At 45.4% G+C, this 16379-nt stretch overlaps 2 protein-coding genes across 2 annotated transcripts; one reads left to right on the top strand and one right to left on the bottom strand.

The window, feature by feature from the left end:
• Window positions 1-2345: 2345 nt before the first annotated feature.
• Window positions 2346-5375, top strand: LOC311319852 (akirin-2-like). Its single transcript, XM_084451475.1, has 6 exons — window positions 2346-2478; window positions 3271-3467; window positions 3791-3940; window positions 4288-4437; window positions 4537-4608; window positions 4779-5375. Exons 2-6 carry the CDS (start codon window positions 3290-3292, stop codon window positions 4787-4789), a joined length of 561 nt encoding a protein of 186 aa, XP_084307601.1. The 5' UTR covers window positions 2346-2478; window positions 3271-3289; the 3' UTR covers window positions 4790-5375.
• A 1230-nt stretch (window positions 5376-6605) lies between these two features.
• Window positions 6606-15425, bottom strand: orc3 (origin recognition complex, subunit 3). Its single transcript, XM_084451270.1, has 20 exons — window positions 15298-15425; window positions 15102-15156; window positions 14904-15001; window positions 14506-14650; window positions 13951-14055; window positions 13654-13826; window positions 13196-13338; window positions 12812-12971; window positions 12012-12125; window positions 11709-11842; window positions 9658-9721; window positions 9324-9440; window positions 8642-8721; window positions 8415-8548; window positions 8214-8302; window positions 8019-8116; window positions 7737-7878; window positions 7509-7625; window positions 7134-7213; window positions 6606-6971 (listed from the first exon to the last, which is right to left on the bottom strand). The coding sequence occupies exons 1-20, from the start codon at window positions 15319-15321 to the stop codon at window positions 6866-6868; spliced, it is 2178 nt and encodes a 725-aa protein (XP_084307396.1). The 5' UTR covers window positions 15322-15425; the 3' UTR covers window positions 6606-6865.
• Between the last annotated feature and the right edge of the window lie 954 nt (window positions 15426-16379).

The raw sequence follows: 16379 nt of genomic DNA on the forward strand, positions 1-16379 counted from the left end.
TACGTCCAGCTCAGATTGTCCCTTTACCAGCACACCACTAAAAACCTTGTTCGTGGATAGGTGGCTAGCGGGGCTGTGTCCTCTACTGGTCCTAGTCATGGAGAGTGGTGGACTGACAGATGGACCTGTTACAGACAGGGCTGTATCAGGTACCCTCTTCATAAGAGAGTCCGAGGTAGAAGTGTTCGCTCCTTCACAGACTTCTTCCCACTCCTTACAAATGAGCCTCCGACGCCGAGAGAGCTCCAGATCTCGTCTCCAGTGGGGCTCGGGTGATCGTGGAACGTCCGGCTCAGATTGGTCCTTTACCAGCACACCACTAGATGCCATGGGGGTGGATAAGGCGCTAGCGGGGCTGTGTCCTCTACTGGTCCTAGTCATAGAGAGTGGTGGACTGACAGATGGACCTGTTACAGACGGGGCTGTGTCAGGTGTCCTCTTAACCATAGAGTCCGAGGTGGAAATGGCCGCCCCTTGAAAGACTCCCTCCCGCTTCTTGCGAAAGAGCCTCCGACGCAGAGAGAACTTGGAGGAGGACGGGGCTGTGTCACACTGGGCTGTCACACTGTCCAGCTGGCGATTTCTCCATTTAAATAATAGCCAAAGCGCGATCAGGATCACATAGAGCGCAATAAAAACTACCGTGCAGAGGAGTTTCACATCAAGATCCAGGAACGGGGTCTGAAAGGGCGTCGCCTCAGGACCTTGGTCTGCAGGTCTACATGAAACTGGCACCCTCTCTCGGGTTCTAAAAAGATCAATTATTCCATCAGCGAACATATTGGCAAAGATAGATCTTTACAACATGTTCCTCTCATCGCAAACACCGCACTGAGGCTTGTCCACTTGTTAAGCAGGATATGTACCTTGCCGCTGTGACGTGTACACGTTACGCCGTAGTGCCCGTGATGTCACAGACCGGATATAATTCTATCCGGTCTGTGACATCACGGGCACTACGGCGTAACGTGTACACGTCACAGCGGCAACACTGACTTGACGGCTAGTCCAGGCGGCCAGCTAATTGAAATAAATGTATACTAGATTTAAATAGATTTAAGCTATTTTCTTTTTGCTTGAGACCCAACGATACGTCTTATTTAATACACCCCCACATTCAGAATTAAATAGGTGCGCTTAAAAGGCTGGTCGGAATCAGTCCGTTAAATCCAGTCGTTAATTGTCCACGTTTTCGATAGAGATGGATAGGCATTATTGGCGAAATTAAATAAAGAGTAATCGCTCTCTATGAATCATTCATATTCAATGGCGTGTTGTTATTTTGAAGACTACTCGTAGGCTAGCAGTAGGATTTGAAAGGAGCCCAAGACAGAGGCGCGCATGCGCTCCTGACCCCCGAGTGCACAGCCCAGGATCCCATGAGAGAGAGCGGTGTCGTGTGGCCGATTAAAGCCCCCGGGTCCTGTTATTCTGTTCATAAAGTAGCCTACTTTGAGACACAACCTCAAAGTGCTGACAATACGGTTTGGCTACTCGTTCCGTTAACATTAGGCCTACCTCAGTCCCTGAATAGCCGCGAACCCAACCAAAACATAGTTTTGATGAAGACCGTTTGGAGACCAGTGCTATGGATGTAGGAGCACCCTACTGTATACTATTGAAAATTACCCATTTCTCATTCATGTTGTAAATAACCCTTAGGACTATTTATTAAGTAGTTACTTCCTGCAAGCCTTTATTTTTCTTAGTGCTGTTTTTTGGTTTGTTCATATTATGAGACCTTTATTTTGGTAAACTAACCTTCTGTATTTGCTCCCTGTAACATTTTTGTTACCTGGTGAAACCTCTAGAGACAGATGTCTTTATTTAGACAGGGGAGAACATAGGTATATTTTACCAATGTGCCCTGCTTACAAACAACATAGGCTACAGTTATTCTACCCAATACAAAGCACGTGAAGGACGTTCATGATGACTGAACATGACACTTTCAAACATGCATTGTTGTAAGACTATCACGAGTGGTAGGGGGCCTCGCATTTTGTTTGCAGGCGTCTCTCTGAAATATGCTGTGATATACTGCCCTCTTGCGGATAGGCATATGGAAAACCACCACTGCGAAGAAGTGACCTGTGGTAATGGAAGGGGATTGGGGGCAAATTAAAACGCCAGAAACAATCACATAAATATATGTATTCATCAGTCCTATCTGAAAGGACAAGATATTCTCTCGCTTCTGTGAACTCCTAAAAATCCCAATCTCTAAAAAGACGAGAAGACCGATCAGCGCATGCGCACCTTGAGCGCATAGTTCAACGTTTTACGTCATCAAAAGGAGAACCAGTCGAGTGATCAGAAACAAGCAGCAGCTTCAGAGAGCTAGTGTTGGTGGCCAGTAGCAAAGCCAGCTAGCTCAATCTCCTTCAAAACGTGTATAATAGCCGGATATAACGTGACTTGACCAAGAACTAAAAAGGAGCTGTAGAATACGACCATCCACTGAAGACCAGAGCCAAGGTGATTGGAAAGGAGGACAACTTTTGTGAAGATCATGCGTTTTCTTTGGGTTTAGCTCACGTTAGCTAACGCTAGAAGTTAGCTGTGCCTAGCTAGTAGCTAACGTGAGGTAGTTAGTCGCTCACTGGCTTTTTGCGGGTGCAAAAGTGTGATCTAACTGTATAGCTAGCTAGAACAAGTATTATTATATACTATATTACTGTAGTTATCTACTGCTGAGCTTTCTAGTTAGCTAACTATTAACGTGAGTTAGCAGATTGATTTTCCACTGGCCTGTTTCTATCCACGTAGTGCTAGTGACCTAAATTAGCTTTGCTCCTGTTTGCGACCGTGTAGCTTAACAAACTAGTTAGCTTTGACTAGCTATGGGAAGCTAACACTAGCTTGTGCTTATGCTAACGTTAGCTAACGATTCGTTAGCTCGGTAGCCATCTAGGATCCAGCTAACGTGAGCTCATTTTGCTGGGCAGCTTCATTAATGGTGCGTTCGTTTGTGGTCGGAGGTGGCAAGTCGCAAGTGGCAAAATACCTACCTCCGACCTGTGTGCATTCGAGCTATATACCATTATATCACAGTTACCTAGTTATATCTATACCATTATATCACAGTTACCTAGTTATATCTAGTGCATTCGAGCAACTGGGGGCTGAGAAACATATCCGAATTTGCGACGAGGAAGTGCGAGTTCATGGGTGTTTTATTTAGTCATTCCTAGTAGCAAGTCGCAATTTGCCACCTCCCAGTTATAAACGAACGCACCATCAATCACACTGCTCTTCGTTCTTGCTCAGTTTAGCCAAACGACAAGTCATGGCGTGTGGAGCCACCTTGAAGAGGACGATGGATTTTGATCCATTGATGAGTCCCACGTCCCCCAAAAGACGAAGATGCATCCCGGTGTCCACATCATCCTCTTCATCATCCCCGAGGAAGTATCTTCGTATGGAGCCCTCGCCCTTTGGGGAGTCGTCGTCCAGACTTACTGCAGGTAAGGTTAACTAGATTACTGGCTTAGCTGGGTTTAACTAAACTCAATATAGCTGGTGTAGCAAACTAACATGATTATCTTTGACTCATTTGCGGGTGGTAATAAATCAGCTGGTGGTTTCTTTTGCATTATGTCGCGTCGTCTTGGATTCCAGATTAGTATGGCTTCATTTTGTGCTGCACACTAATGCCTAGAGTTAACCATCATTGGATTTAGCTTTGCAGTTATGAAAGGACTTCGTAGAGGCAAATCTGACCACTGTTGTCCAACACAACCCCATTCTCTTCTTCCCTTGTTTTCCTTTGTGTCCCGCCCCATTCTAGAACAAATCCTGAACAACATCAAGCAGGAGTACAAACGAATTCAGAAGAGGAAGCATCTAGATGGAGGGTACCAACAGACAGAGGGCTGCTACCTCCCATCGCCTGACTCCCCCCCTCACCCTTCCCTCATGGGGGGGTCCAGTATGTCAGGTCGGTTTGAGTCAACAGTAAATATTTGCCGTAATAAGGAATCGATAATATCACACACATAAAAACAAACCAATCAGCTTTGGCACACAAGAGAACAGATTATTATTGTCTTTTGGGCTATGTGGTAATGTAGGGATTTGTATTTTTACATTCAAGATGGTAGAAATCAAATCAACATGATAGAGACATCGATATCAACATGCAATACTCACGAGAATAAAACCACAAAGATCATGGTCAATATCAACACTCAAGAATGAGGAGAGAACATGGGCAGGTTCAGAGTTACTTCTCCTCGGGTTCTAAAATGGAAACTTGGCACTCATCACCTTCCTCGTCTTCTGAAGGCACACCTGCTGGAGGCGTTTCTCCATCGAGGAAAGAGCAGCCGTTGTTCACCCTGAGACAAGTGGGGATGATCTGTGAGCGTCTACTGAAAGAGCGTGAGGAGAAAGTCCGGGAGGAGTATGAGGAGACCATGACCTCAAAATTAGCAGGTGTGTGCGCAGCTTTGAGGAACGACAGTCCGATACAGAAGTTCTAAGTCCGTGCATCGGTATCACTGTTCTCCCTCTCTGTCCCCCTTTTTGTTACAGAACAATATGACACGTTTGTGAAGTTTACACATGACCAGTTGATGCGAAGATTTGGAGAGCAACCTGCAAGCTGTGAGTGTTGTATTCCTCTCCCTTTTTTGAATTCGCAGGGCATCTGTCATTCCTGGTTCCTTGTGAAGGATTCTGTTGTGGCATTTCAGTGGGAACAGACGGTAAAGGTTATACTATCAAAATACTAATGGAGCTCTGGTTCCCGTCTCCTTTTATCTGTTCTTTTCCAGATGTTTCCTGAGGGAGACGACTGTGCCAGGCGACCTTCTCTTTACTGCGAGCTATTGAGGGAAAAAAAATCTCTGAAACCATCCGTTGCAAGGGATTCAGTTATGAAACTTTTTCTTACTGTGCCATATTTCTCCTTTGGGCAAAGGTTTGTACAAGCCGTTGTCAGTGGTTACCACTCTGTCGTAAGCAACTTAGGTGCTTACTAATGTAAATTCATGGACCCCATCTCTCTCTCTCTATACCAGTGGCCTACGTTTCCCTGCTGCACCTGTATTTACACTCCTCTCTTGATTTTATAAAGACACCTGGCATTCCAACTTTGTTATTCATTGTTTTATTTCTTTGTTACATGTATATATGATAAAGCAATGTAGAAATTCATGTAAGGTTTGCTGGTCAATCTATGAGCAAGTGGAAGATATGGATTAGTACGATGAGACAAAGTCTTTGCCGATACCCCTGGTTCATGTTTTTTTGTATTGGACTTTAGGAGTGTAAATTGGGTTCATTTGATATTTTTCTCCCTATCCAAATGTTATTTATTTTGACATTTTTGTTTTCCTGGTATTACTTTCAATTATATGTACTTAGTGGAAAAACCAAACAATAAAATGTTTTAAACATGTTTGTAGTGTGTTATGTTGTGAAGAGGATATAAAGATCTTGTTGTAAGCTTGATACCGTGCCTTTAGAAGGTTAATTTTGTCACAGAGTCTTGATCATGTAGACACGACTGCTACAGCACTACTGCCCTGGACTCATTCTCACTGACGGCTTGGTGCAGCCAATAGAGCAAGGACCACATTTCCCCCAGATCCCAAGGAAATAGTATACTCTACCAGGTACATTTACCCCCAGATCCCAAGGAAATGGTATATCCTTCCAGGTACATTTACCCCCAGATCCCAAGGAAATGGTATACCCTACCAGGTACATTTCCCCCCAGATCCCAAGGAAATGGTATACCCTACCAGGTACATTTACCCCCAGATCCCAAGGAAATGGTATACCCTACCAGGTACATTTACCCCCAGATTCCAAGGAAATAGTATACCCTACCAGGTACATTTAACCCCAGATCCCAAGGAAATGGTATACCTTACCTAGTCCGTTCACCTCCATATCTGGGTGGGCGGGACAGGGAGAGATCCAACTCCAGTTTAATTATTCAATTTGTATGCATCCTTAACCCATCTGCAGCAACCAGAACCTTCCTGTTGTGACGTAATGGGATACTGAAAAAAATCTAATCACAAACTTGACTCGTTTTATAAGGAAAACTGGCTTTTTGAGTAATTCCGCCACCTGCAGTGAACTGCCCACTGACGTCAGGACTGCAGTCAATGCTTCCCATCTTTCGCCGCAGGCTCAAAACTCACCTCTTCAAGAAGTACTACCAGGATCTTCCCTCTTAAGCACTTATATTTAGCTACTCTTGCACTTTGCCTTCAGCACTAGATCATGCCCTTAGTCACTTGTTTAGAAAGATGCACTTGTGAGTTCTGGCGAGTAGTACAGTGACTACCTACAGTACGTTAAATGCAATTATAAGTCGCTTTGGATGAAAGCATCTGCTAAAAAACTAATGTAAATGTAATGTAATTTGACTATGACATGTAAGTAGTTTTTCATTCATATTAGTGACAGTGTGGATCTTTACTGGGCACATGTTTTATGAATAATGAACCCATCCTTAAACTGTATTATTCATACACACAGTACAATACATTTCATTTAAATAAGCTTTTATTAGAAATACAACTGACTGACATGTACAACAGGGTCTCGGGGCTATGACTCGTCTAGACGGCGTGCTAAGTCCACCCCCAGCGCTACAGTACTGGCGTGGTGGTGGTGGTGGTCACTCAGGCCCGTCAATGATCCGATCTGACTGCTAAGAGGAAAGAAAGAGGGATGTTCCAAGCAGCAATCGGCCTCCGACGCAGTCGCCTGCCAGATGGTCCGATGCTGACATAGGCGTTTTAAAACAAAACGAACCAATTCATGATTGAGCAGTATGACCCTCTTTAAGGCCTAGTTGATAACGTAACAGACAACCATGCCACCTAATTGCAGCACACGGAGGCTAGCAGCCCCCCCAGGTCAGTCGAGCGACGTGGTCCGTCTTCTGCTTGGTGGACTTGATGAAGCCCAGGAACTCCAGCTCTGACACCGCCTGGATGAAACGAGCGCTGGGGGGGGGAGCGGGTGAAGGAACAAGCGGTCGTTGGGTGGGTGTGTTGTCTAAAGGCCCCTTAAGGGTAATCTGACTTGGCACAATTCACACAATTTATTCTCATAACGTTTTGTAAATAAAACATAATAAAGAGATCGAACAATGAATGAGAGGATACTGTTTGAGTTCATCCACTTTGCCGTAATCTGCCGAGTCAGGATCCTTGCCCTCTGCAGCCGAGGCCACAGTGGCGTAAGCCTGGAAGACATGAATACAGTTACTATGAGCCGTTAAGGCATCAAACTCAGCGGCCAAACTCCAGAGAAAGGTGTGGTTAACCCGGAAACATGTACGTACACTGTACTATTAATTTATTAATTGATGGATTAAGACAACAAGAATCCAAAGGATAACATGAGAAAGTGTAAACACTTATTTCCGTCATGGTCCTGGAGCTGTTAAGACACATCAACACGTACATTACATTGACACAACACATCAATTTATCCTATCCTTACTATCCACACGTTCACACTGCTGTGATGAGACCAACCTCCAGCCAGTCGTACAGGTTGATGAGACGGCCGCACTCCAGGTGGAGCTTGTACACAATGCAGATGTCCGGAGCGGCGTTGGACACTGACCCATCCTCGGTCCGGAGGCTGTCATTCTAACAACACAATATCAGCGTTATCAACATCATCTTCACGTCCATGGATGGATGGATGGATGGATGGATAGAGCGAGGGAGGGAGGGATGATCTTTTTAGGACCCAGGTACCTGTAGGTAGTGGTAGGGATTGCTGAGGGCGGTCTGGATGGAGGTGCGTGGCGTGGCGTTGAGGTGGCGTCTCAGGACGGCCGAGGAACTGTAGTAGTACACCTCGTACAACGGCTGGGACTCTGGCGGGGCCAGATGCATCCTGGGAAAACAAAGGTATACAGAATGACCACCATATCAGCTTTACCCAGTGCGTCCTCAGTGCTAAACCTTTGGACAAAGCCTGGAGAAATCAAAACCTCTGACTTAATTCCTGACCGTGCGTCATGGCACCTCTCTCACCTCACAAGGCCGTCGATGAACGCTAGAGCTTCGCTTCGCAGGGTCTCAAACCGAGTCATCTTCTTGGATCGGAGAGAATCCTTCATCTCCAGCAGTGACTGGGACACGGGGGAGAATAAGGATACGTTATACTGCATCAGTCATAGTGAGGAGGAACACACCTGTCACACACTAGCAGGCAGAGAGCTACTGTACCTTCTGCAGTTGGAAGAGATCGGTCTTCTTCTGAAGGCCTTTCCCCGGAGACGTCAGGGTCTCCCCATCAGCACTCTCAGTGGGGGCATCTGATAGGAGCAGGGTTGGGGTCAGACAGAATACCAAAAAGGTCAGATAAGAAGGAAATAAATATTCAGAGTTGGCAATTGAATAATAACCGTCACCGTCATCCCTACTTACTGTCCAGCTGGTCGAATCTGACCAGAAACTCTTTCAGCTGGACGAGCGCAGCCCTCGTCTTCTTGGTCTTGCCAGGTTTCAGGATCTCGGCGCACGTCTGCAGGGCTGTGAACAGCTGGTCTTTGGCCAGCATCCTGGAGGGGAGTCATGGGTCTCTCGTCAGCGGCTTGTTGGAGAAGCGTACGCTCGACATGGCGGAGAGATACGGCCTACTTCTGAAGCCTCACCTGAGGAGTTGCATGGCAGACTGGTACTCTTCATTCCCCCACACATTCTTCTCCAAACATGAGATGTGCAGCTCTCTAATCTGGAAAGGAGGAAAACGGATGATACATTTCCATGAACAAGCAGAGCACATTGGCAATGCCCTGGTAACGGCAGCAGAACTTTGTTTTGGCGAACATTTGTAGTGGAAATAAATCTGATTGAAAGTAAAGGATTTGCCAAGGTTCGCTCAAAGAGGTTAAGTCTGATTTATTAAAAAAACATACGAGCGCAAGGACTTCAGGATAACGCACGTGAGTGGTTCATCCGACAGAAGTGAAACAGTCTTGAGTTGAGCGGTCTTATATTCAAGCAATACACGGATGTGATGCTTCCAGAGATTTGATTGGCTAACCCATCTGTACACGTCATAATAAATGGCAGATATCAACAGTGGTCAAGCGTTCAGACACGTGATATTAGAATGAGCGGTACATTTTGAATAGGTTTCAGGTAGGGACAACAGAATAATGGAAGGTCACTCTAGGCCAGACTGAAAGTCTGGGGTGAATCGACCTCCTGGTGATGTTATAAATGAGGTTAGCACAGCCAGGGGTTTAGCATGTGAAAGGTTGATGGAGGTAGAGTGAAACTGTAAAACAAAGAACAAGGCTGAGGATAACAATTTCTATGACACTTTCTCACCTGTTTCCCCAGAGGAAACTTGGGCAGAGTGGCGGTCAGGACGTGCAGACACCTCAGGATGGGGTAGTAGTTCTTGTGGTATTTATGAAGCTCTTTCAGGAATTTCTGACACACCTCCTGAGCAGAACGAAGTCGCAAAGAACAGGTTAGACCTGATCGAAATACTAACAATTAAGGCTTTAAACTCCCACTTTAAAGTAAAACCTTTTGGCTGCGCACATTTTCTTCAGAAAATGTTACTTGTTACCCCCCACCCCCCACCCCCACCCCGCCCAGCCCGCTTTTATTGGATGGGCTGAGTCCAGTCTGAGGTGGCTGTGGACAGGGCCTTTACCTTGACGTGCTCATCGCTGGTCAGCAGCTCCACCTGCTCCTGGGGCTCCTGCGCCTCTACGTACCTGGAACAAACAATGAAGGAAGGCACATCACATTTGATGTCTGACCAACTCAGTGGCCTTGTGGTTAGAGTGTCTGCCCTGAGATTGGGAGTTCGATCCCTGGCCAAGTCATACCAAAGACTATAAAAAATGGTACTTGGCACTCAGCATCAAGGGTTGCATTGGGGGCAAGTCCCTGTGAGTAAGGGGGTAAGTCACGCTAAGGAATCAGGAGACAGGCTCCTGTCCTATGGGCCGCTAGGCTCGAGAACCATTGGTTCTCAAGGCAATCTTACATCACCTACTGTAGCAGCCCATCTCACAAGACAGTTCAAGGTCTTTGTGATCACATGGGTGACCTTCTCCACCCATATGTTGCCTGCAGGTCACTGAGGTCGTCCGATCAGGGCCTATTGATTGTCCCCCGAACGAGGCTCAAGATAAAAGGCGACCGAGTCATTGAATCTATAGTGCCTAAGCTGTGGAATGTCCTTCCACAGGTTGAGCTGTAGCCTCTGTGGACATTGTTAAAAGGCAGCTAAAGACTCACCTGCTTAGACAGGCATTTTTCTAGCCGTATGTTTATGTCTTATCTCTGTTATTGTACTTTTATCTGATGTCTGTTTTTAATTCTGTGAATCACTTTGTGACTGTCTATGAGAGGTGCTAAATTAAAGGAGAATGCTTGTTTTTGACAACCTGGACCTTATTTACGGCACATTATAAGACGTTTGACTCACCGAGATAACTTTGGTGTAATTCGGAGGCCTGTAGAAGAAATTTAAAATCCAGCGCGTGGGGAAGCTATTTCGTTTCTAAAGACGTTTCTAAAGATCATATTACAGAGGCATGTGAAAAACCACAACAATCCCTCGCTCTATGTAAGCACAACTAGTGATTCATAAAGACAGATTGATGAAAACAAGCCTTTCGCGGCAGAAAATAGATTTTTTAGAAGCTGCATTCTCAGTGCCCGTCCGCCGCCATTACATGGATATACTTGGCTCGCGCTGGATTTAAAATTTCTTCTACATTCCTCCGAATTACACCAAAGTGATCTCAGTGAGTCAAACGTCTTATAATATGCCGTAAATAAGGTCCAGGTTGTCAAAAACAAGCATTCACCTTTAAATAAACTTTACTTACTTACATTGTAAGATACGTGTGTGTATGCGTGTTAAGAAGGCCTATCCCGAATACCATTTTACAGGCTTCAAGTACTTGTTGGTGGGAACGCGTGAATAGCGAATAGTATTTGTTCTCAATCCCTAGGTGGTAGCATTGCAAAGTCTATATCTACCGGTGACAAGTGGAGCAATGCGCCAGACAGTCGTTCTCTTGTTGTCCAACTTTTTCCTCCAGCTACTCGTAGATTGTTGCTAGATTGTTTAGCTCACTAGCTGTTTTTGTTCATGATGTAATCATGTGTGGGTTTATTTTATCATGACTTGTGACTGTGTCAGTTTGCCCAAGTTTAGGTTTCACTTTCACGTTCTGACAAGGTTTCATATTTGCGTTCTGGCCAATTCAGTTTTATAAAAATCTATTTTGTACCACATTAAACAAGAGGCTGATAGTAGCCTACCAAAGTCATCAAAACTCAAAATGGCTTAAAAAACATTTTGGGCTGTTTTCTACCAAACGTAGGCTACATGATCCAGCTTTCCTCACTTCAACTCTCTCCCTACCAACGTGCTTGTGTCGCGTTTGCAAAGGAAAACTAATGCTTGCTAAATAGCAAGCTAATAGCTGGATTAGGGCTGTCAATTTAAGAATCATTTTCGACCCACAGAGAGTGTTTTGAGGGAGAAAACACGAACATGAAATCCACTTCAGTTCAGTTGCACTTTTGCGAGTCACTCAGTGTAACGTTGGTATCGGTTTGGAGTATCGGGACAAAAAACGAATACTCCGAATATTAAATTGAGCTCTGAATACCAACGTACCAAACAAATAGTGGAATACTCGAATTACTCGGGCCGGCCCTAGTGTTCAGACAGTTGTTTACCTCCTGAAGGAGGGCAGCTGTCGGACCCTCTCCAGGTCCTGCTGGCTGAGCTGTGTGGCGTGGCTGAGAGCCTCAGTCTTCTTACAGCACAGCACGCTCAGAGGCTGGGAGTGGAAGTGCTCCAGCAGGGCCAGCTACAGAGGGGGCAGACTGGAGTCAGAGAAACACAGGCATTCACACAGACACACACACACAAAGATATACACAGCCTTCACTTGAAACAGCTCTGTGCACACGGTAGTACACATCTTTGCGCACGTCCAGACACGCGCGCGCACACACACTGGATGAATCTCTCCTCACCTGCAGGCCTTTGATGAAGTTGCGTACTGAGAAGTCGTGGTAGAGGAAGATGCTGATCAGCACCTGCAGCACCTTAGCACTCAGTTTGAAGGGGAAACTGGACGTCAGGATCAGCTGGAGAGGTAGATGCGTAGAGAGAGACATTTCCACTAAGGTCTGGATCTTATACTCCGGACAGGTAGGACAGACTCAAAATAGCATCAGTAGTGAGTAAAAACTATATTGGGAGATGATAGTGAAAAAATTCAAGATTCGTGAGGATGGATCTCCAATCTCATCCTACCTCGGTGTACTCAGAGCACAACTACAGGGTAGATCTTATGCTGGGCTCATACTAGACGATTTTTGGGCCGATTCAACCCCAATTCACCCCTGCCAACAATCGGAGGAGAAATCTGGTCTGGAATGTTGGTCGGTATGGATGTTTGGGCCAGATTGACTTGTAATGTTAGGAGTTTACAGATCCAACCATATACCTCCCATTTGGCTCGCAGACCCATTATCAGATACCCTGATCATATCGAATGTTTGATATTTAGATTATTACGTCACTACTTTACAAGCGAGACCAGTGGTTAGTTGCCCCCTCGGGCACGATAACATCCTGTAGTGTTTGATGACCTGTTATTTTCAAATCCTGTAGTGTGTGCTTGTTTGAGATTCTTGAGAAGAACATCTGTTAAGATTCTCCTTGTGTGTGTGATGCAACCAGATTTCGAAATTGGTTAGGATTTTGAAAATCTTCCAGCGTGAGCTCGGCATTAGCGGTTTGACCCGGAACAGGAAACTACTGTCCCCACCTTGTCTATGACGGTGGCCAGGTGCTGCGTGCAGGACAGGGACTGGAAGAGCTGGATGCAGAGCAGGGAGGAGACGGAGTGAGGCAGCATGCTCTGGATGGTGCTGGGAGACGTGGCGATGCCGAAGATAAACATCAGGGGGAGCTGCTCCACGTACCGACTGTTTCCACACAACACAACCAGGAAGATGAAGGCTTAGTGAGCGAAGACACTCTGCACACTGTCTTGTGTACTGCATGACAGACAGACAAGGCCTTTGTGTAACCTTTCCACAGGTAATATGTGCAATGTGTAGACAGGCACTATATCTTGCAGTTCTGAGAATGTCAATCTTAATGATTCTCAGGGAGAGTGCGGGGGAGGTGACCTCGGTAGGTGTGCTACCTGCAGATATGGATAAAGTCTTGTAGCACTCTGGGGTTGAACGCCTCTAAGTCTTTGAAGACGACTACGACGGGAGGTTGTTGCTGGGGCACCTCCATGCTGGCAGAGCTCCGCTTTTTGCCTGGGGTTGCAGTAGAAGATTTCTATGAGGAAAACACAAACATAACCCTCAGAGTCAAGACTGTATGTAAGTAAGTACATTTTATTTATACAGCACCTTTCACAGACAGGGGTCACAAAGTGTTTCACAAAACATCAATAAATAAAATCAATGGCAAAAAGCACCAAAACACAAAAAAACAAGGACAAAGAAACATAAAAAAACACAGGACGCTAGAAAAAGACTGATAAAGAAGATCAATATTTGGACTCGCATTTTGGAGTGGTACAAGAAGCATCACAAGCAACACATTCCGCCTGGCAGTCTAAAGTCCTGAGCAGTGGTCTTCTCCTCCTACCTTAGTCTTGGCCTTGTACCAGTCACAGAGAGTGCTGAGGGAGCAGTGCACCCTCTTCTGGTTGGCCGGGGTAGTGCGCTGCTCAGGCTCTCCCTCCTCCTCCTCCTCATCATCCACGGACACACTGGTGCCCATCAGCCTCTCGAGGACCCTCTGCATGAGGTGCTTCAGTGCTGAGAGGAGAGAGTATTGAAGACACAATACCAAGAGGTCAGAGACACGAATGAACAGCTGTGTCAAAACCAAACCTATTTTCTTATTGACAACTTCAAATATAAGGGCGTTCCAGATACTAACTTCCACACTCTTTGGCTTGTAGGGAGACCACATAGGGAGTGACAGACTGCTGGAGGATGGCAGCCAGACTCTGGAAAGTCATATCGTGATCTGGTACGTTCACCCCTGAGAGAACAACAGGAGTAGAGAGGAGACGGGTGGACAGACACATTTGAGTTATATACCATCTCTACTGGGCAACACTACATAAACACATGATGCGTTGGAAAAAACAAGGATTCTTCTGTAAAAAACGCATGTCCTGGCCCCACAGTGGTGGAACGAACTGCCCACTGACGTCAGGGCAGCAGAGTCCTGCCCATCTTTCACCGCAGTCTCAAAACTCACCCCTTCAAGAAGTACTACAAGGATATTGTATTTATATTTTTCTACTCATGCACTTTGGCCTCAGCACTAGATTATGCTCTTGATCACTTGTTTAGAAAGGAGATGCACAGTTCTGGCGAGTAGTGGCACACCGACTTCCTACGTTTAATGGAATTATAGTAAGTCGCTTTGGGTAAAAGCGTCTGATAAACTAAAGTAATGTAATGCATGAGGATGCGTGGTTCGTACCCAGCCCGAGGGCGGCCGTGGGGATCTCGCTGGCTCTCATACGCGAGGCCCAGTCATCTGAGCGCCGCTGGAATGTCGAGGCGCACTTCCTGATAAACTCCAGGAGGCTATCCAGGGTCTTCCTGTTCAGCTCGTCCTGCAATGCCTGCGAATGGACATAAGTCACATCAAGTCTGGAGTAAGCAACCCCTGAATATAAGCAAAGATATTACACCACCACCTGCCTAATCCTTTTCAGTCTCATGCATACACATACTGCCGTTTGATTAAAAACATAATTTGACTGCCCTCATGCCTGAGTAATGATCATAACTTTTATCCATAGACAGTGCTGATGATTGTGGTGAACTAAACCTGGCGGTGATTGTGATGATAGGGAGAAATCAGAGTATATTCACCTCAGTGTCTGTTTTAATCTTGTCCTGGAGAGTCCGGCAGAGCCTGAACCTTAGTTTACTATTGTCTATATCTTCACTGCCATTAGTGAAATAATCCTCTGTGGAGGGGAAGGGAGGCACACCATTACATTCACTCAATGTTGTCAAAGCAACCATAGATGCTTTGTAAACAATGTGGCATATTTAGGGATTACTCACCCACGCTGACGGTCTTACTTTTCTTCTTAACACTAGGCTTGAACACAAAACAGCCCTGCGGGAAAGACAAAACTATGACAAGCGGCACAAAGCAACGTTAGCGAAGCTAGCAGCACACATTATGTCAAACTCTAGCAAGCAAACTTCCTCCGGATGTGAATAAAATACCAGGTATAAATACAACCGTTTAGAGTACCTTTGACAATGACGACGTTGCCATTTCGGGTCTTAATGCTGACCTACGTATTTTATTTTATTACTTTGAACACACAGCTAGCTGGACAGCGTAACTTCTTTCCATCCAGATGAACATGCACAACAATGTGCAACACTTCTCCCGCCGTATTGACGTAGCCACCCACGTGTCAGCTCTTGGGCTGAGCTCTGGGGGTGCATTCAAAACAATGCCACCATCACTGATGTTGTAAAACCACCGAGGGCTACATCAACACAATCCCACCCGACGATCGATATATGATAACTTGTAGAGTACAGTAATTGTTGTGAACCAAATATGAAATCGGCTTGGCGGAGAAGCGCGCTTTCCATCCATTGAAACTCCTACACATTACACAACTTTGCTGAACCTTGAACGCACCAAATGCCCACTGTGTAAATCAAGGATACCTTTTTATTTAACCAGGGGCATTCATTCGTTAATTCTTATAATTATAATGTTCATTATTGTATGCATCCATATATATATTATTAAACTAAAGTCTACTCGATAACTGGGGCATTCCTATGTCGCCCCGGGAGTGTGACAGCAGAGACTGCAGCAACATGAGCGCTCAAATGCATAAAAACTATACAGTAACAAGCGTATGGATTTGTACAGGCATGTCATTGTAAACTACTGGATAGACCTAGGGCGATATTTGCAACGTGTGGGTTAAGGGACTACTGCATGTATGGATTTATTTGTTGGATCCAAGGCATTACTGTGCTGTAGCTATGGCTGAGCCCATCTTCACGCCTGCAGGGTGTCTTTCAATAGTCATGTGTGCCTAAAAACTGGGCTGGAAACTGGAAGTTCATATTTGGGTGAATTATTCATTTAAGGGTCCCCAGCCCTTGAGGATGATCCTTCCTTATAATGAGCTTAGAACATACACACAAAGATCTGTAGAGGGTTTCCAAAAGCAAACAGTTACATTTTATTGAACACTTTGTGGAAGACATGTAAATATTACAGATACTAGTGTTGGAAAAAAATAAAAATAAATACAAACACAACGGAAAAATCCCATAGGGATATATAAAAGACTTCTGTTTTTC

Source organism: Borostomias antarcticus (assembly GCF_949987555.1).
Source record: "Borostomias antarcticus genome assembly, chromosome: 16".
Taxonomy (NCBI): Eukaryota; Metazoa; Chordata; class Actinopteri; order Stomiiformes; family Stomiidae; genus Borostomias; species Borostomias antarcticus.

Bases quoted from the DNA above. Each gene is read 5' to 3' on its own strand.
- LOC311319852 (XM_084451475.1), top strand. From the start codon at position 3,290: ATGGCGTGTGGAGCCACCTTGAAGAGGACGATGGATTTTGATCCATTG. The intron at 3,468-3,790 runs GTAAGGTTAACT...GCCCCATTCTAG, and splicing joins GTCGTCCAGACTTACTGCAG to AACAAATCCTGAACAACATC. The intron at 4,438-4,536 runs GTGTGTGCGCAG...TTTTTGTTACAG, and splicing joins CATGACCTCAAAATTAGCAG to AACAATATGACACGTTTGTG.
- orc3 (XM_084451270.1), bottom strand. From the start codon at position 15,321: ATGGCAACGTCGTCATTGTCAAAG. The intron at 11,843-12,011 runs GTGAGGAGAGAT...CCCCCTCTGTAG, and splicing joins ACTTCATCAAAGGCCTGCAG to CTGGCCCTGCTGGAGCACTT. The intron at 7,626-7,736 runs GTACCTGGGTCC...TTGTGTTGTTAG, and splicing joins ATCCCTACCACTACCTACAG to AATGACAGCCTCCGGACCGA.